General features: G+C 36.5%; 1 protein-coding gene across 11 annotated transcripts in view; it reads left to right on the forward strand.

Moving 5' to 3' along the window:
• Positions 1-22,363, forward strand: part of LOC129243427 (potassium/sodium hyperpolarization-activated cyclic nucleotide-gated channel 2) — a 102,519-nt gene that overhangs the window by 12,143 nt on the left and 68,013 nt on the right. For 7 of the 11 annotated variants that reach the window (XM_054880413.1, XM_054880418.1, XM_054880414.1 and 4 more), the window contains exon 2: positions 4,243-6,444. In XM_054880413.1, coding sequence (XP_054736388.1) covers positions 4,243-6,444 — 2,202 coding nt within the window. Of the gene's footprint in view, positions 1-4,242; positions 6,445-6,956; positions 7,165-7,235; positions 7,334-22,133; positions 22,361-22,363 lie in introns of those variants that run through there. The other 4 variants (XM_054880421.1, XM_054880425.1, XM_054880423.1 and 1 more) reach the window with 4 other exon arrangements.

Raw genomic sequence — 22,363 nt, forward strand, 5'->3', positions numbered from 1 at the left:
AAGCACTTTTTAATAACAAATACATATTTCAGCATTTTAAATAGTTTTTTTCGTAGTATAATTTAAGATTTAATTATTCTTCAGCAAAAAAAATATCGTACTTTGAGCATAATTTAATTTTTTGACTAACTCTACTTTTGTAATGTGAATTTTGGAATGACTTTTTTACAATTTGGCTTTATGGTATGAAGAGTTTTTATTATTTTATTGTAATTTTTTCTTTTAATATGTTTGCTACTAATAGGTTTACATATATTATAAGTATATATGTATAATGAATAACTTTGTGCCAAACTATAAAAAGGTTTTGCCAGCATCTTCAAAATTAAATAAAAATCCCCTGTTTTAGGCCACGCGACCAAGTCTCCAAGGAAATAATGGAAATGGATTCTAATTCAATGATTTTTGATCAGTAAAATTTTTAGAGGACTTAAGAAAAGTCAATACTGAAAACGGAGGCCAAGTCAAGGCGCATTCATTGAAGGTGGTGGCACCAGACCAACAACAATGTTTTGTACGTTTGATGGTCAAAGCAAAGTATTGGCAAATTTGAAAACATAGAAGGAATTCGCTTTGCTTAATTCTGGGCAGGCTGCGACATCGACACGGTGAAAGAAAAAAAAAATAAATCAGCTGATTTGCCGTTACTACCTTTAATATATTCGCCTTGGGCCAAGAGCAGGGCACAAAATGGAGTTTTAACTACTTTTTCTTATTTTAACATTTAGACCCAGGTGGGAGAGGCTTAAAATCCCAAGAAATGTAATCCCCACGCACAAAATCCCCACATATAAAATTCCCCAACTTGAAATTTATCCACAAACACAGAATCCCCAAACTCAAAATACCCAAATTTAAATCCTCAAATTTAAATTTAAATCCCACATACATATATACATAAGTAAAAGAACAATAGGGGTGTTCGCCGATTTTTCCCGTGTATTTTGTTTGTGTAAAATTATTTTATTTTCGGCTTACCGATTACCCAACTATCTTGGTGGCAAGCTTAATATTTTTTTTGGTATTTGGTAAACTGCAAATAACATAAAATGTGCCATTATCTACTTATATTACGGGTCACTTTTAGGCTTTTATTATTTGTTATCGCTTACTTGTAAATATATTCGATAAATAAAATGCAAAGAAGTCATTGAAAAGTCTGGAATATGAAAATTATTTTTTGAATATGAAAAATCCAATAATAGAAATGATTTATCATTTGTTGGCGCTGGGAAATTGGAAATATCGATAATATGGATATTGAAAAGCTTGCCATTTATTCCGCCTGAATACGTCTTACGTTACTACAAAAAATGAATTGCCAGCATTCAAGACAAAGATTTAAAAAAGATGGGGGGTTGGTTTAAAAAACTATTTAACTGTGCCTTTGTGTGAAAGGCGTTTAAAGTCGTTTTAATCTAAACGCCTTGCACACAAACCATGGGAATTTCATGTTTGGGGATCTCGTTTTTAGGGATCTTGACTTTGATGATTTTGTTTTGGGGATTTTTTTTAAGGATTTCAAGCCCAACCCACACTGATATATATGTACATTTGTATATTGTGGATAGTTTATATAAAGTACTTTAACATTTACATCTTCAAGCTTTCCTGCTTTTATCTGAGCTAAAAATATGATAAAAAAATAGAGTGGATTTTATTTCTACTTACGTAATTAATTAATTACTTAGAATTAAACTATTTACTAAATATAAATCTTATATATATATAAATAAATGTGACAGTATATTGGTTTTCTTGCGATGCCATTGGGAGAAGAAGCAGAAGACATTTCGGCTTGGTACGGCCAGAAAAAGACACATAGGCTTAGCCCAACCCAGCTCCATCCTAGTCCCTTTGAGGAAACTGGGTTCGGATGAGGTATTGTACCGGTATCAAATAAATTGGGAATGACTGCACGACCGGAATGGTTTTAGCGCGAATGGAATGGTTTTACGTATTTTCATTTTGTACTGGCATCCGAATGTACACAGCGAAAGCAAAAAAACAAAATCAGCTGGGCTACTGATATTAACTTTAATAGATTCGCCTTGGATAAGCCAGACGCCATTTGGAAATATTTCAAATTTATAGACAAGAGCAAATACAATATGGGAGAAGATTCAAAAACCTCACTCCTACAATAAAAAAATGACCGTAGTGGCGGTCTTATGGTTTGGGGTTGAATAGCAGCTAACGAAGTAGGAAATTCGTTGGTCGCAGAAGCGACAAGAATCAGTGGATCATATCCCGATGATGTCAGATGACTACGCACTGTGCAGTGGCCTGTGAAAATGGCCGTGAGCATTCTCAGTTTATCCTCGAGAAGGGCTATGAGTTGTTTAAACCTCTTTTGGTTGTACTTCACACACTTAAGCTTCTCCTTGATGGTGTGTTGTCCCACAGCAAGGAAGTGCTCGGGTCCTATTAATGGCGAGGACACAGCCTCTCTCGCCAATGTGTCCGCTATTTCGTTCCCAGATATACTTCTTTGTCCTGGGACCCAAATTAGCCGGACGAGAATGTGCGTTCCTAGTGAATTAAGCTTCTCGATAAACTCCCAAACCACTGAGGACTTAATCTCACAGAATGACAGAGCCTTGTGCGCCGCCTAACTGTCGCTCATTTAAAGGCTTGAGTAAAGTGAAAAATTGTTGAAAAAAATTAATAATTTTTAGATTTATTAATTTGGCATAGGGGGTTTTACAGTGAAGTAACTTCTTTTTAACATATCTAAATATTTGTTTTTTAAGTTTTTGGGATAAAACGTACCGTCTTAAAAAAAAATTTTAAAACAAATTTTATTTCGTTGTTCAAAATGTTTGTTGTTCAAATCATTGATGTTTGATGTGTAGTGGACATTGATCCCGGAACTAACCGAATTTTAGTCAATCACAAATTCACTCAGTTACTTAGGCACGCACTATGAAAAAAATCATCGTATTTGAGCTAAATCGACTCTTATACAATCTGATATGTTGCTATTACAAGTAACCATCACGTGGGCAAATTCATAACGGTTCTAAAAAGATTGAATGTTACTTTTTGATAGGATTTTTAACGTATGTATCTATGTAAAAACTAAGGTAATGGATCCACATAAAAAAACAACAAATAATTGGCGCTTACACTTCTGTTAGGTGTTTGGCCGAGCTCCTCCTCCTATTTGTGGCGGGCGTCTTGATGTTGTTCCACAAATGGAGGCACTTACAATTTTAAGCCGACTCCGAACGGCAAACGGTTTTTAATGAGAAGCTTTTTCATGCCAGAAATATGCAAAAAAATGAATCTACAACCATTCATATATTTGGATTGAACGAGGCAATGTATAAAATATTTATTAAATCTTTATTTGTATTAGGTAAAGAGCGAACTTCCCAGTATCTCTCTACATCTGTTGCTTATTACATTAAAAAAAAATATTAATTTACTTTTCTGTTCCATGGCGCCGCTTTCTCAACTTCCACTCTCATCTGCATTTCATAGTTCTATTGTTCTTAAAAGCGCGCGTTCGCTCTTTTCGCTCACTCAAACTTTTACTAATAAATTATCTTATATGCATCTGTACATACTTGTATGTACATACATACATACATAGTTACAAACGAATGTTAATGTTTTTTGTTCATTTGACTTGTATTCGCTTAGGTGCGCTCACCCGGTACAGATCAAACTTGCAACGAGTAACATTTCCATGCAGTTTAGCAAATCCTCTCCGCAGCTTTTCCAATCAGCACACAATTGGAGTAAACAGATCTTATTTTGCACAATGCTACTGATGTAGTGATCGCATATAATACATTTACTACATAAGCCATATACATACGTGCATACATTTACATTATACAGTAGATATAGCCCACAAAGCTATTTCGATTGAAAAGCGTTTTCATAGCCTCACCGTAGTGTATTTAGTTCATTGCTTATTCTGGATAATTGCTTTAAATGTAGAATGCCAATGCTTTGATTTCCACTTTCATTATACAATAAAAAACTATGTATATTCATATTGTATACTCGTTCGGAGGTACTGTACATGTAAAAGTCAATATTTATGTACTAGTCAATAATGTATAAACATCTCTTTTATCCATACATATGTATGCATATTCATGTCTACGTACATACATATGTTTGAGAGATAACTCCATGCATATGAATTAAATATGTAGAGAACTATAACTGTTAATTGGGAATTTGTATTTGCATCAATATTATTTTCCTTTTCTGTATCTTTTCCAGCGATAGCAGAGAAAACTTGAACAGCGATCAACAACAGCAACAGACTCCGTATCAACAACATCAGCAGCGTCTGTATCAGCAACAGCAACAGCAGCATAGACAGCAACAACATTCACAGCCGCATTTATTGCGACAGTCTCTGATCAACCTTACGGGCGCGCACAACATCTCCTATAATATCGGTGTTTCGAACACATCCGAACAGCAGCGAAATACTACTAGAAGTGGTGCTGTTGCGCCATCGTCGTCGTCCCTCAACTACCCCAACACTAATACCAACACCAACACAAATAGCAGCGCAAAAGCTAGCACTTTACACAAATTCATTTCCTGTAGTTGTGAATCACTTAAATGTGCCGCATCAGCTGTTGCGGCTAAGACATTGATTAAACGGCCAGGCCACAGTCCTGGCGATCCCGATAGTGAATCATTGATCGATAGTCAAAACGCCGACTATACTGAATATAACGTTGCTTATTTGAGTGTTGGGCTCACTGGGCACAGTGCGGGTTGCATCAGTGGTGGAGGTGGTGATGACCAGCGCTCACTGCAAAGCGAACATCTATCGAGTCGCCTCAGCAACGTTTCCAAGCAGCATTCGTATGACAGCAGCTGTAGCGGGCAGCTGCACGGTCTGACCTTAACCGCCCGAGAGCGCAATAATCAACATCAGCAGCAACAATTGGACTGTACTGCCAATTCGACACGAGTGCCAAACAGTCCGATTAGTTGCACCAACAGTAATTACAGCAATCAGAGTAACATCAGTGCGAGCACAGGTGGAGGAGGAGGTGGTGGTGGAGGCGCCGGTATTGGAGACGGAGAACGGGAAGGAGACGGTGGCCCATCCACCATATGCGACGTATACAAGGACTTCACCCGTTACACAGCCACCAACAGCAATCACACAAGTTATGTCAACGATATCAATGATGACTTCAAGCACATAGTCGTTCACAATTTCAGCAATTCCGATCCAATAACTCGTTACAACACCCTAGGCGGCGACAACGCTGGTGACGGTGACGCCAGCATCAACGATACAACTGGCACATACTACTCACCCCTCAAACCCCATTACAGTGATTGTAATATATATGCGAAACAGCAGGCAGAATATTTTTCGAATTTAAAAAGTGATCGGCACGCGCAGCACAGCGATAAACAGCAGCTTGTCAATAAGGCATACATATTCAAGTGTCTCGCCAACAGCCCATCATTCCTCAGATCCAACAAGATCAAGGAGCAATCGAAAAAGCTTCGCAATTTGTCGCTTAAAAATCGCACGGCAAAAAAGAAAGGGCCAATTATAACCAAGTCGAATGCGGTTTCCGATAATTCCCTACATCCAGGAGACAAATACCTCAGTTTATATCTAGTCGAGAAGAAAAACTCGCAGCAATATCAACATCATCAACAACAACAACAACTACAGCAAGCACAGCAGCAACCAGGACAGCCAGACACGACTGGCAGTGGAGTCAATTCGCGACCATCAAGTTCGCCTCCGGTTGTATCTGGCAGACAGCAGCAACAGCAGCAGCAACAGTCCGAAAGCCAACAGCACGGAGTTGCAACACTAAGCAGGAATTTACAACAGCAACAGTGCCTCGTTAACGGTTCGGTGCGAACACATCCCACATATCGACAGCAGTCTTCAATAAAACGTGATTCAAAAGATCGGAGTACAACACTTACGCCGACAGCATCGACGCATAGCAATCCAAAGGTCGTCTCCAACAACAATAAAAGCTGCAATCTGAACAACAACAGCAATAAGCTAAGTGTTAGCACGAATTCGTGCAACAAACTTCACGTGGCCGCGGCGGGAACACATCCTTATGCCACACCGCCCAAGAGTTCGCTATCGAGCAATGGACATTTGAACAAGTATTGTTTGACGGACATTAGTCGTCGGCGAAAGGCGGCGTTCAATCGACAGCTGAGCGCCCCCACCGATTATACTCATTCTTCCAACAACGGCAACGGGAACGGTAACGGCGGCTCAAACTCAGCTGCCGAGGCTGCTTGCGAGTCGACATCGACAGTAGCTAGTGCAGGCGTGGGCTCAGTGACGGCGAAGACGTCCGTATCACTACAAAATTCCGTTCTAATAAAACCAACATCCACGTCAAATTCGTGCACGAACAGCTTCAATCGGCGTCATATTAAGCGACAGAAGAATACCAAATTAAATGAGAGGTATGTATGTATATCTGTATATAAGTATGTACATATATAGATTTCTAAATACATAAGTGTGTACTTATATTCACACGTTCATATTCATATGTATATACATATGTATGTATGTATGTACGTATCTCCAAAACAAGTCAACTAATTTTATAACACATTTTTGCTATACCATAATCAATGGTACACACGTTTGCATTTATATGTTGTACATAGAAGAAAACTCTCAAGAATGTATCTATTAATGTACATACATACACATACATATATATGAATCAGTATTGTAAGAAGTGTCTGTGAGATTTTCTCCCCCTATAAAATATCCCGTACTCGCACTCGCACTCGTACTCGAACTTATACTCGTAATTATTCTGCTGAACTCGCAACAACATATGTATGTTCACATGTAAATAGCCGTACATGTGCACGTTTATAAATATGTGTACTATATATGAATATGTAAACAAAACGAAAAGAAACTTTTGAAACATCAGCGGCTAACTGCTTTGGCCCCTAGACGTCGTTTGGTACCTATCCGTAGCACGTGTAAGCTCCCGGAGGCAGGCAGTAATCCAGTGCCTGCTGTTAGAAAAGTAGTGTTTGGGCGTAGATTTATCATTAGTGTTTCTCTTACTTTCAAAAGCGCCAAAAGTGCCCCAAGCAACCAACTATTTAAGTGCTATTTGTATATATAATAATACAATTACATAATATATATGTATGTATGTACGTGTATATAAATTCGAATACTAGTTGTGCAAATAAAATTTTAAAATGTTTTTGTTTTGCTTATATAGAATAAATGTGCAATCAAAAAATCGTTGGCCTTAAATCAATTCAAAAGGAAATTGTAAATATCGTGTGCAAATAATTGCAAAAATCATTTCAATATACGGTAAGCACACATACATATGTATATACATACGGAGATACAAATTTCATTTTTACGTTGAAGGAAGTTAAATTAAATATGGAACAGCTAATCCATTACAAACAAATTTTGCGAATTCACGCTGATCAGTGATAGAAAGATTTGTATTAATTTAGAAAAGGACAGAGTATGTGAGGTCGGATTCAGATAGACCTGAGAGGAAATATTGTATTTGCTTGATTTTATTTATTTATTTATTAAATTTTTTTTTTTAATTTTATTTTTTAAATTTTTTTTTTTTAATTTTTTTTTTATTATTATTTTTTTTTTGTTTTCATTTTTTTCAATTTTTTTATATTTTTTTATGCATGTCCAGATTTAATGGGACAGACATGAATAATTAAAAAAAAAATTTTTTTTTTGTTTTAAGTATAAGGCGCTTAAGGGTAATTTATTTTATGTTATTTGTTATTTTTTAAATTTTATTTATTTATTTTTAATTCTTTTTTATTATTATTATTATTATTATTATTATATATTCCCTCGCCATTTTCCCCCCCCGCATACCGCGCGAGGCGGGGTCCATTTCACCAAACGCGACGGCATTTAACGAATGCAAGTCGTTTTGGCACTGTTTTTTGGTTAAGTTTTATTGCTGGTTTATGTTGCATGTTTTTAAATAATAGCCTTTTGAATTTTGTGATGTATATCGGCTTTAATGTAAAAAAAATTGAGATTATTGACAAAACTTTTGTGAACTATTCCAGTTGCAGACATAATAAATATTATTATTATTATTATTATTATTCTTTTTTATTTACGTATGTGTGTCTAGATTTATTGGTAGAGTCATGAGGAATTTTCAAAATAAATTTCCATAATTTGGAAGCGTTGTTCTGATGTTAAACGATTCATGATGACCTGCCAAACCTTACTGAACAGAAATGTCAACACAGTTTGCCATTTTCAGCTGCCAAATCATAGTTTTCGATATCTCGTCTCCACGGCTATCGGTTCTTCGTAAACGGAACGATCCGGTTTTATATCCGGCCAAGGGCTCAGCAGCATGGGAATGTTTATGCTTCTACAACTACAATATATAGATAGTTCTCATGCAGCTAACAAGACATATATACTTTACACCTGATATATACGAGGTGTGTTCAAAAAGTATCGCGAATCTTGTGTTTTTTTTTTCAAAAATTATTTATTTATTCATTAATATCTATTTTGTCCCCTTCAAAGTAATCCCCATGAGGTATTATGCATTTGTGCCAACGTTTTTTACAATCTTCGAAGCACTTTAAAAAATCTATTTTTTTGTCTTGTTCAGCTCTTCCTTCGATGCCGTCTTTATCTCGTCAATCGTACCGTAGCGTCATCCTTTCATGGACCTCTTCAGTTTCGGGAACAAGAAAAAGTCACAGGGAGCCATATCTGGGGAATACGGTGGCTGTGGTATCATTAGTGTGTTGTTTTTGGCCAAAAAGTCAACGATGGCGCACAAGCAACGATGTGTGAGCAGGGGCGTTATCGTTATGCAAGAGCCAATTTTTGTTCTTCCACAAATCCGGGAGTTTCTGGCGGATTGCTTCGCGCAAATTGCGCATAACTTGTAGGTAATATTCCTTATTGACCATTTTACTCTGTGACAAGAGCTCATGATGCACAACGCCCCTGCAATCGAAGAAAACGGTAAGCAAAACTTTTACATTCGTGCGTCAGCTTCCATTGAGATGGTTGAGCTTTGGTTTCCACGTCATAACCATAAACCCACGATTCGTCACCAGTTATGACCCTCTGGGGCAAATTTGGGTCGTCGCGGACAGAGTCCAACATTTCATTAGCAATGTTCATGCGATGCTGCTTTTGGTCGAAATTTAGCAATTTTGCGGCGACCCGTCTCATGCCCAAATCATTGAAAAAATCGAATGGAACGAGCCAATCGATATGTCTGTTGTTGAAGTGCTCGGGCGTCCGGCACGCTTTTTGTCGTTCACATCTTCTTGGTCTTCTGAGAACATTTTGTCCCATCGATAAACTTTGCTTTGATTCAAAGTAGCTTCTCCGTATGACACAATCAACATTCGGAATGCATCCGCACATTTAATTTCGTTTTTCACACAAAATTTGGTACAGGTTCTTTGATCCATCTTTTTGAATAGGTAAAAATCGAAGACGAGCGAAACACGTGCAAGCAAAGCAGCTGTCAACAATTAACTGAACATTCAAAATGGCCGAACTCGTCGGCATGAGTGAGAGACATGAATACCAATATATCGCTACCAAAAAATCGAAATTCTAATATAGGTAACCTGCGAAAATTTAAAATTCGCGATACTTCTTGAACACACCTCGTATACATTTTTACTAATATATTTATATTCGAATGAACTTGGGGGTTTTAGCTCAACGTGATGAAGAAACGCTTTTAGTTTGTATTTTATAAATAAACTTTTTACAAGGAAACACACGTACCAATAAAATAATATTTAATATCGAAGTTCAATTTTAAAACTGCACTGAAAATGGCTGAGAAATGAAAATAGCAGGGAATGTGTCAAATTGGCCCAATAACGACTCATTCGTGACAAAAGATTAACGACGCTTGAAAGTTAAGCAATAATGAAATCAGACAGCAACAGCGGTAATTCCCATTAACATTGGCATTTTGAGGGAGGTAAAAATGTGCTTTTTATATATACAGCAGACGCGTCCAGTATAACGCACTTTCGGAATAACGAATTTTCGTTTTAATGAATCATCAAAATTATCTCACGGAGGTCTCTACATAAGAACGCTAATGAATTTTAGTACTCGATATAACGAACGCTGTTTATTTTTTTAGTTTGAATTTCGCGTTATTGGCAAAACACAAAAATTTATCTAAGTCAACGATAGTTTTGCTGCTGCAAATATGTGTGTGTATGTACGTAGTTTGTTTTAACATCAAGTTACCATTGGTTTTTAACACACTTTTATTAGGTCGGGTTGTATGTATGTATGTATGTATGTATGTATGTAACGGAATCTTTGAGCTTAATTTTCACTGGCTTCTAAAAATCTGATCGACTTGAAATTTTGCACACCTATCAAGGACCGATGACAATGCAATAATTTGATAAAAGTTTTCCATTATCCTTATTAGGATTGCCAGGATTAATATTTTTTTTTTTACAAAAAGGGCAAAAAGTAAGGTGAATTTGGTTGTAAAATGAAAAATCTTTATTTATTCTTGTAAATCAGTTTCTCAGGCTCCCACCACGAAATAAGTTCTTCATCCCGATTACTTCTTTATCACGCCCGATAACTGCATAGCTTTAGACTCACACTCGATAAGAAAGGAATTAAATATAACACGAATATATCGAATCATTTATTCACTGGCTGCAATGATAACAATAATTTTCATTCATAATAAAAAAAAATAGTTTAAAGAAACTAAAAAACACGCTTTTTTGCTAATCGAACTAAAAAGTAGAAAATAAAAAATAGTTTAAAAAAAATAAAAAACACGCTTTTATTGCTAATCGAACTAAAAAGTAGAAAATAAATTTTAATGACAAAGATACCTATAATGAAGTAATAGCAAATCGAACGATCAGTCATAGTCAACTACCTCAGAACAAAATTATAACAAAAATTAAGATACAAATAGAATAATTAACACACTTTTATTAGCTCGGGTTGTATGTATAAATGAATGTAACGGAATCTTTGAGCTTAATTTTTACTGGCTTCTAAAAATCTGATCGACTCGGAACACACAACATAGATGACTAGAGGGGAAACTCTTTTTCTCGTGAGAGCGCTGAAAAATGTGCATTTTTTATAACATTTGCCAATATTGCCACACCGGTAGAAACATGAATTGGGTATTTTTTTAAACAAAAATTGGGAATTTTTAGTTTCCACACCACCATTGAGGTTAGTTTTTAGTGTGCGGTTGTGTAATAGTATATTACTCGTAAACACCTACATATACTAAAAATAAAAAATAGTTAAAAAAAAACTAAAAAACACGCTTTTTTGCTAATCGAACTAAAAAGTAGAAAATAAAAAATAGTTTAAAAAACTAAAAAACACGCTTTTATTGCTAATCGAACTAAAATGTAGAAAATAAATTTTAATGACAAAGGGACCTATAATGAAGTAATAGCAAATCGAAGGATCAGTCATAGTAAACTACCTCAGAACAGAACTATAACAAAAATTAAGATACAAATAGAATAATTCAAATTAGAGTTAAAAGCGTGGGATGCTTGATATAGTAAATATTACAATCATTCTATTGGCAACTACCTATGTGCAGAGGGTTATGAAAGTGAAGCAAAATGCATCCCACGCTTTTAACTCTAAATCGAATTACTCTATTTGTATCTTAATTTTTGTTATAGTTCTGTTCTGAGGTAGTTGACTATGACTGATCGTTCGATTTGGTATTACTTCATTATAGGTCCCTTTGTCATTAAAATTTATTTTCTACTTTTTAGTTCGATTAGCAATAAAAGCGTGTTTTATAGTTTTTTAAACTATTTTTTATTATTTTTTCGTGCGGTCGGTGTAATGACTTCGAAAGCGTGCTTCCAATGATATGGAAACTGGGTGGCTTTCACTTAAGGCTATATCCGTGAAATATGTAGTTCCGAGGCCGTCGGTTTGTACTATAAAAAAAAAATTGAACTATTTAAAAATTGAGGATTACGTTAAAAACGCATCGAACGAAGTGGGTACGTATATTAAGTCCCTAAAAGAAAGTGAGTTTCCTAGAATGGAGCAGGACCTCTACAAATGGCGTATGCCTGTTACCGGTGTTGTTGTTGTTGTTGTAGCAGTAACTTTTAGCGGTGTTCCTTCTAAATGGCAATGGCGAAAACGTTTCATTCAAAAATTTTTCGGAGACAATTTTTTTGCCAGTTGTGGTTGGAAGATTAAATTCCAAAAAAAACTTTGTCATCTAATGCAGATAGTGTGGATCCGATCCATTTATAAAAAAGCTGGAGGGCGTAAAAAAATAACTATCCTTCCCAGAGCGGAGCTTTCAAAGCGGCATTTATTGGAAATTGTTTCCCGAACTAATTAAGCGCGATGGCGAAAACGTCCTTGCGTGGGAATTTCTTCTGGCAGCAGTAACTTTTCTTGATGTAAAACTTGGGTGTTAGTTATTTTAGTAGTGTGCGGTTTTGTTTTTCAAATGAATTTCCCAGTTTTCAGTTGGGAACGCAGATATCTAGAAGGGAATTATGCGCGTATGATTAATTTAAGAATAAAGGGCCTTTCAAAAGTGATGCCTGTTGTTGTTTTTATAGCAGCATCAAAATTCCTCATACATATACGAGGAATGTTGTCGACTTTCAATGCAAAAGTGATGCCTAGATGTCAGTAGTGTATAACTCCTAGGCGGCACCTATTTTATGTATTCTTTGACCTTTTACAATCAGCAACATATATAGTGCATATATATGTATGTTGTAAGTGGGACTTATTTTTACTCTTTCCGTCTTTTTTGCTCTACCGTAAAGCCTGAGCATAAATAAAATGAGTTATAGTAATTATCGTCATCCTTGTATCCTTGCAGATAACATAGTTTTAAACAAAATACGCCCTCTTTATGCAACTGGGCATAGGCAAGTCCAATAACCTCGAGTAACCTCATACGAGCATTCAAACTTTATTTAGTGTATTTCACTTAAAAGTATCGGCTACGATGGCTAATGGCATAATTGATAACGACATTTTGAATGAAACACTTTGCTTTGGCATCTCCTTTATTTACTTCGCTAGGCAAATATTTTTCATATCTATGTACTACCATATATGTGCATGTATTTGCGGACGTTTGTACAACTCTGTTCGAAATTATAGTAGAGGCATATAGTTGAAATTTCTAGCGCAGAAAATATATCTCAGAACCAAGAATGATAGAAAGAAGATTGCGCCCATCAGAGAGTACGCGACGTCACGTTTTTCCAAGTTGTGCAGTATTGCCAACCATTTGCTCTTCGCAATAAATTTAGTGCTTTTTTATACCGAAAATGCGAAAATTTTGAAGTTTCGTGTTTGTTTCTTTTTTTTTAATTTAAAGCTACCGAAACTTCAAGTTAAAAAAAAACTGTATTATTATACAAAAGAATGTTAAAAAAGGCGACTCTGAGAAGATTTTAGTGCTAATGGTAATTAGTTGGTTCTTATAAAATTTGATATTTTGAAAGTGTGAATTTAATTTTTTGCTCCTTTTAAGGTTATGTAAGAATATTAAATGCCCCTCCCTCAACTCTTCTTAAGATTGAAAACCTTTTTACACATTTTAAAAGGCGTTTGAATTTACTAAATGCGGATTAAAATCATAGAGGTGTAATCGTCTCTTCCGGCCATCAATCCTTAGTGGGGCATAAGGCATCAAGAGGTGTATTCATTGTAAAAATAAGCCACAAAATACCAGAAAATACTAAAGAAACCATACTGACATTTTTACAAAAAGAGTACCTTATCTAGTTATTGTATATAACATCAAATTTAGCAAATAAGTTTCCTTAATAAAATAGTCTCGCTTAACAAAAAAAAACTCATAAATTAAATTGTTCATAAGCATAACACATTTATTTAAAATAAAACGCACATTCTAAAAACAATTTGTCACGCATACAAATTTCTTTAAGTAATTCAATAAAAATTACGTGTTTTATTTTCTTTAAATGGGGATTTTAGTGCATTTTTATATCCAAAGCTAAGCAACACTGCAGTAGGGAGAGAGAGATTTGACTGCCGAAAGCAGAAGAACACCAACAACACCTGCAATCGGGGGCAATGCCACCAGATGTTAAAAAAAAGTCAAGCTGAATAAAACTGAGTGAATTATTTAAATAATTATTAAAAAATGTATATTTTACAAAATTATAAACATTACATTTTTATTACAGCAGGCTAGAAAAATGTCATGAAGAAAGAACTAAAACCCCGAGACTAAATAACAAAAAAATGTTACATTTTTTTTTTTTTTTTTTTTGTGTAAATATTTATTTGCAATCTATCTTAATATAATGATATTCAGCAAATTAGGTCTTATAATCTAATAGCAGCGGTAGTATTTGCACAAATGCAAAACTACATATAAAATTACGATATTTGTTCTAAAATTTGATCTTAAATGTATTAAATTTCATTTGCACTAATGAGTTGCTTATCTTCACATAGGAACTTATGTATTTTGTTTTTTATTTAGTGTTGAATAAATAATTTGATTCAGCAAAATTAGAGAAATGCAAGTTTAAGATATGATTACGCTTCAGTCGTATTGTTTCATTACTTGAGTCTAATAAGCATATAGCATTCGTATTTACATGGTTTGACAGCCGTGCAAGATATCTGTTAGAAAAGTTTGGAATTTCACTCTTTACAAATGGGATATCTAAGTCCTTGTGTATTGCTTCATTTGTTACAAACCAAGGGGCGTAACAAGAGCACGCAAAGTTTTTGATTGGTAGCGTTGCAGGATTTCTATATTCGATTTGCTAGCAGTTCCCCAAAGCTGTATACCGTAGGTCCATACAGGCTTTAAAATATTTTTATATAGTCTTATTTTGTTTTCAAAACTAAGCTGAGATTTACGACCAAGCAGCCAGTGCATTCGCTTGGTTTTATTTTTAAGCTGCTCTTGTTTGGCCTTAATATGGGATTTCCAAGTAAGGCGTCGATCTAAATGCATTCCTACATACATATGTCACCTTGGTATTCGTTGGTATTACAGCATTATTTAAAAATATTCTAGGGCAGTTATCTTTTCTTAACGTAAAGGTGACATGGATAGACTTGTCGGAGTTAACTTTGATCCTCCATTTATCAAGCCAAATTTCTAAATATTTAGTTGGTTTTGCAGCAAAGAGGATGCTGTTGCAGTTGAATCGCTAGAAGCTATGAAGGCTGTATCGTCAGCGTAAGTAGCCACTTCCACTTCATCTGTTATTGGCATGTCGGAAGTAAATATTGTGAATAGGACGGGGCCCAACACACTACCCTGGGGCACACCAGTTACGAAAATAGTAATCTGGCCATACTAGAGCTAAAATCACGTAATTCGTTGTCAAATTCGTTGAGAGCAAAGTAACGGGACCACGATAGGCGCCATCTCATTATTCTTTCCATCATGTCTCAGAACTAGCTTTTGCCTATGACTTTTATTTTTCGTATTTGCTCATTTTTAAATTTTTTAATAGAAATTCAATTAACAACGAAAAATGTAGTACTCCATTTTTTTATAAAAATAATCATGTTTGAAAAAAAATATTTTGATTGCTATGAAAAAATGCAGTAGTCAGTGTTTTATATCAAAAATAAGTCACAAAATAATGAATTCTTTATAAACGTATTTTAGGCTTAGATAGGTAGGCAGGTAGGTAGAAGTGACAGTCGATATCGCAGCAGCAGTTTATCTACTACTCATCGTTAAACCATTTTTTATTAAATGTAAACCCATTGATCTGGCTGACACTTATGTATATCCCTAAGGTATATAATCGGTACCACTCAAGAACGATGAGCCAAAGTATCTAAACCGTGGGATAGTAACAGAGAAGGTGCCTAACGGACTCTTCCTCCATCTCATTTTTGCAGCTTCTGCAATAGTCGAAATGAGGCACGTTCAATCTTTGAGTATGCCGACATAGGAGTCAGTGACCTGTGATCAAAGCAACACAGAGAGATTTAATCACCGCTTGGCTATCGAAGTAAATAAAGAGTTCTTTAAAGGTAGACACATTTTTGGCTAACGAGGCTGCTACATCATTAATGGCTAGAATTTCAGCCTGAAATGCGCTACAATGATTAGGAAGACCAGCCGAAACGCTTACTTTTGTCTTCGTACATGGTAGAGCAAAGCCAACTTTATCGTCAAGCTTTGAGCCATAAGCAAAGAACCGTAAGCACTCACGTCTAGCTGGAATTCTAGTACTAAATAATCTATTAAATAAGGCTTAAATTATTGCCTTAACCTTGTTGCGTCGAATCTCCTTTGCTGGCGAGCACTGTTGCGCATCTATGGCTCATGGAGTCCACTAGACCCCTACACCTCTCGATGGCAATAGCCTTCCACGCTTTTCTCACAGTTTTCCAGAGCACTTTAATATTTACGGCATTCTCCATGTCTACAGCTTGTTCGGCATCTGCTGACAAATTTTCAATGAGATTGACGAAATTCAGATGATTGAGTCGGTCAGGTCATGGTCTCAACCCCGTGTGAAGTGAACCAATTTCTTGCCAACTTGCTGGTATGCTTTGGGCTGTTGTTTTGAATATACGAGTACATCCATTTCAGAGGCATCTTCTACCTCGTATGTGGTGGCGTGGTTATCTCCAATATCTCCAGCTATAACTTGGCATACGTGATTCCTTTATTGAATATACTTGACCAGTACTCCATATGTGGATTTTGGCACCTCTACGTTTTGCTGTCGTGGTGAAATATTTAGGCTTAAAAGAAGCCTAAGAAGAAAAAAAAACTAAAATCAATTTTGGTTTCATCGGACCATAAGATGTTCTGACATTTTTGAACTGGCCAATGCAGGTGCTCTTCAGGCATGCGCATGTCGTGACTTCAGTAATGGAATCTTTCTCGAGCTTCCCCCGTAAAGTTTAGCTGCAATGATCTTATTTTTGATTGTTGACGAGTCGCTATTAGCATTTTGCTCATCTTTAATCTTTTTGGAGATATAAAAGAGTTTTTTACGCGCCAAAAAGCCAGAACTTTTCTCAGCTCTGACCTCATAGAAAAATTAATTTTAATTTCGACTTCAGTTTTAGATACAATTTGGATCTCTCGAACAGTTGCCAAAAATTTCGAAAAATACAAAAGTTATGATGCTGAAGTGATGATTGTGATGAGAAAGTGTAGTGCTTGAAAGTAAATTTTATATATTTCTGGTAGCTCAGCAAATAGGGAAAGGATTTTTTTCTGTGTACCGTAGAATTCTAAAAAAACAATATAACCGACTGCTTGGTGAAAACTTTGTTAAAATATTATTTTTAAGCGAATATATGAACTGACGCTATACTACAGCCACAAAATAATAAATATTTAAATGAGTTCCATGTACGAAAAATTTTATGAGAAGTCTTTTTTGATAGCAGATAATTGCATGAGTCAGAAAGCAAATAGGTTAACGAAACCAACGCAAGACTGAGTCTTGTTGTTGTTGTAGCAGCATAAACATTCCCCATACATATACGGGGAATGCTGCTGAAGTGACAGTCCTTGGCCGGATATAAATCCGGGTCGTTCCGGTAACGTAGAACCGACTGTCGTCGGAACGACTCAGTCTTGTCGAGGCCCTATGCTTCCGAGCGGAGTGAACAAGGAAAAAAAAATTTGCAAGAGTACATACGTACGCTCGATCAGCAAAACTACATTTACGTGAAATCCCCACCTTCCTGGTTACGTATTTTTTTAAGTTATTGATAAAAACAAACGGAGTCCTTTGATTTTCGACTTAGGCGGCTATTGCGCCTCACCCCATAAATATGGCGCATGTCGGAATTGTATTTGAATGCTTTCATGGGCACTTGAATATATTGAAACGTGCTGCTTGCATAATTTTTTTTCTAAATTTCATCTCATTTGAAATGAATTGAAATATTTACAATGATTTTCAAGGTAATGAGTGTGAAAAGTCTGCGGCGCCTGTATTTGTATTAGCATCCGTGGCCGTGAATAATTAAATAAACATAATACAGTAAATATGAGTAAATAAAGCATTCATGATTATCAACAGGCTTAGCTGTCTGTGGGAGTTGCCACAGACGTTAATTCCGTTAAAGCCGTTCGTAGAAATTGAATGTATTTGTGAAATCAGCGATATATTGTTTCTGCTGGGAAAATGTACCTCATGATTAAATACATACTTTCTAATAAATGTAGGTGTGTGTGTGCAAGTATATATTTTTTGCGCTGTTGAATTATAGTTCAAATTTTGTTTTTTAATTGATAAACTATAGTTTTTAATAGGTGGAGCCATATGAATAAGGCGCGCTCGGGTAAAAAAGACGCTAGTGTTGGGGAAATGGAAATTTTTCTTAGTCGTATATTATTTCATAACATTAACGCGTAGTTTTTCAATGCAAATTTGACTCTGCTTTCCAGCTAAACTAAGTTGAATGATAAAAATGTTTTCGGTTTTAATTGGGAGTACATCATGCTGGGGCTCCAATTTTTGAGCGTTCAAAGCTGTACGTCTGAACGGTAGGTTGTTTTTGATGTTCAAATTTGAAATTCAATCAAAGGACCTTGAACGCCAATATACATACAAATACTTTTATGAAGATAATCTTATCGAAGCTCACCTCATTTCCAAACCCCATTTCGAACCCAAATAGTAGGTTTTTCCGTAGGTATCCTTTCAGCTTTGCTTTTCAACTTCTATCATACATAACGAAGCTCCCCAACCACCAGTGTGAGTTTCACTGGTCTCCTATGCCGCCGATTGTTCGATAATAGCGTACGGAAATGACATTGATTGGTTGTGTTCCAAAGTGAACAATTGTCTTGCCAGCCTTTCTCGCTTTTTCACTGCACGGAATCTCCAACTTTCTAGCGCTAAATCCACGGCAGCCCTCTTTACCCAGTGGAGAAAAGAGGTCAAACTACAGCTTAAGGTAAAGGTCGACAACACACCAATACCGACGGTAAACAAACTCAACATTTTTGGTGTCACCTTTGAAAGTTTGCTCTCGTTTTCTGCGCTCACAACTGCAATTGCTCCAAACCGCAAAGAGTTGCTAAAATCGCTTGCCAACATTACTTGGGACAAAGATAAAGAAATTTTGTTGGCAACATTTAAGCAATTGGCCGGCCGTTTCTGAATTATGCTACGGCTGTCTGGTCGACTGGCAGCAGTGATTCGCAGGGGATAAAGCCATAAATCCATCAGTATACTGAAATAGGGACAGCTACGGTATACCTCCTGATATCCCCCCTGCAATACCTCCACAATGAGGCATCAATACTCGCAGTTAAGAAGTAAAACAAAATGCCCAGAAAGCAATTTCTGCTTGGGTGTTACCATAGGAATCACGCTTCCACCTCAACCGCACTTCAACAGGCTATTCCCATGGCAGCCGGTTCTACGTTACCGGAATGACTCGGGTTGTTCCCAACCAAGGGCTACCACCCCAGTAAACTAGCCCTGTCTAGTGTACCGTACCCTACGTCAGGAGGCATGACTTCAACTATACTGACGAGATCCAGGACAAAACACAATTACAAATACTGGACCGGACAGTACACAGACAAACATTAAACAACATTCTTCGGAAGACCCTTACTATCTATTGTAGGCGAACAGTTCCAACTGCCTCGCGAGACCCGCGTAACTTGGGCCCGATTGCGTTCTCGATATTGTAGTAGATAAAACTCCTATCTATCCAAAATCAACCCCGGCATGCTGAGCATGTGAGGGCACATCGCACGACACTAACCACCTTTTCACATGCCCCTCAAACCCACTCATCTAACACCCCTCTTCCTCTGGACCCAACCTGTGGAAACAGCTAGTTTCCTGGGCCTACCGATAGATGAGCTAGACGAAGACGACCGGTGATTACACTACACTGACACGGCAAACTTACTGGTACAACAACAACAACAACACTAACCACCTATTCACACGCCCTATCAAACCTACTCTTTCCCTCCCTCTGGACCCAACCTATCGAAACAGCACATCTTCTAGGTCTACCGTGAGATGAGTTAGAGGAAGAAGACTACACCGCACTAACAGGGCCTAGTAAGCTGATACAACAACTAATGCCACTATTCTTCCACGACTTCTGTTTTGAGGGCAGCTTTTCAGCTTTTGAATTTATTAAATAGATAAAGATAGATATAATTTAACAAATATTAATAGGACCCGAGCCCTTCCTTGCTATGGCACAACCAACCATCAAGGAAAAGCTTAGGATTCTTAAGACTAAATAAATAAATAAATGCGATATCTTTGCCCATTCTAAATGCTATTTAGCCACAAGTCCTGCTCGTTACTATACATATCAATTTTTGTTTTTTTGGCAAAAAATTCCTCCTACTTCCAAACTCTGCTTGGTGGCAAGTCTTTGCGTGGTAATTTGTCAACAAACAATGACACAAATTTCATAAACATGTGTCTGCTTGGACAGCTGGTTTTCCAGACATCCCTATAAAAAGTTATATACACTTAAAAAATACACCCGTTAGAAAATCCAAACGCGCTATGTCTGCATACATAACTCCACCGTGTTTCTGTGTGAGCCTATTACTTATCGTCTATTCTGTAGGTAGATATTTATAAAATGTTTATGATAGAAAATCTGTCGCACGCTTGGCATTGCCTGCTGAGCCTCTGCTATTATTAGAAACATACGAAAAGTTATTTCCGTTTAATTGTTTTAACTAGAGTGTCAACAAGACTGCCATTAACGGCTACCATTTCAATTTCAAATAATTCAAATAACTAATTAGTTAAACAACGTTGTTGTTGAAGCAGCGTAAAAATTCCCCATACATTTACGAGGAATGCTGCTGAAGTGACAGTTCTTGGCCAGATGTAAATCCGGGTCGTTCCAGTTACGAAGAACCGACTGACGTGGGAACGAAATATTACTATATAATTGGCACTTACACCATTTTTGGGTATTTGGCCAAGCTCCTCCTCCTCCTCTTTGTGGCGTGTGTCTTGATTTTGTTCCTCAAATGGAGGGATCTACAGTTTTAAGCCGACTCCGAATTACAGATATATTTTTATGAGCAGCGTTTTCATGGGAATATTAGCACTCATATATAGGGGTTTTCAGTAAGAGCGCTTCAACTTTTGAACTTTTTTGAATAAAACACAAACGGTTTGACTTTTTTAACTAATTTTTTTTTTTATTATCGAGTTTGAACATATACATTTAAGTATGAAATTCGATTTCTTTTGCATGACCACCGCGTGCACGTTTTACGAAGTCCAATCGTTGAACCCAATTTTCGACCACTCTTTTGCATAAATCGGCCGAAATTCCAGCAATTTCGCGTTCAATATTGGCTCTGAGCTCACAAATCGTCGCCGGCTTGTTACTGTAGACCAATGACTTCACATAACCCCAAAACGGGACGGCTTGTTAAATGGACCGTAAAATGGCCGTAATGCTCTTAAAGTAGCAGCAACAGAACGATAATTTTCATAAAAAATTTGCACGTTTTGCAATCGTTGCTCAAGTGTGTAGCGTTCCATGGTGAAATGTATACCAATGAAGTTTACAAATGACAAGCGAAAAATAAAAAATATTGCGTCGTTCGCCCTCCCTATCGGAAAAAAGTTGAAGCGCACCTATTAAAAACCCCTATATTTTAGTTGGCACTCATGCCATCATCATTAGACTAGTTTGTATTTGCTGAAATGGGAATAGTTATAAAATATAATTATTTGTTAAATTGATTAAGTTTTTCCTGCTTGGGTATTTTTGCGAAACAAGAATACACTCATACACGCATATACACAGGAATAAATGACGTGAGGCGACTCCGCTCAAACAGGTTCTCTTATTTTTTATTTTTTATTTTTATTCTGCTTCTCGTTTTCGAGACAGACTGAGTTGAGTAAGTTAATTGCTGATGTATTTCGACTTGAAATTTGAGAAATGTTTTTTATTTTTATTTTTTGCTTTTTGCGTGTGTTTTGTTGATAACAAGTACTATAATATATGAAGGGGGAAAAACACCTCAGAATCCAACACAAACGAATGGAAGTGGAAGCAAAGGCAGGCTTTAGAAGCGGGCGGGAACGTCCGGAGCGTTGCCGGTTGAAAGACCTACCCGTAATCACTGCGCTATGCTCACCATAGACGTGTCGTGCTTTTGAGTCTATGTACAACAACGTGTTTCGTAGACTGCGTATCGCAAAAACCGAATCTTAAATCGCGTTCAAGTTCAGGAAATACTCGTTCGCATTCCTATCTGTAAAATGAAAAACTGTAAAAGGCGCACCTGTGCAAATGCGGACTTTTCCACATTACTGAAAAAAGAGTAGCATTTACTATTTACATGTAGTA

Source organism: Anastrepha obliqua, chromosome 4, assembly GCF_027943255.1.
Source record: "Anastrepha obliqua isolate idAnaObli1 chromosome 4, idAnaObli1_1.0, whole genome shotgun sequence".
Lineage (NCBI taxonomy): Eukaryota > Metazoa > Arthropoda > Insecta > Diptera > Tephritidae > Anastrepha > Anastrepha obliqua.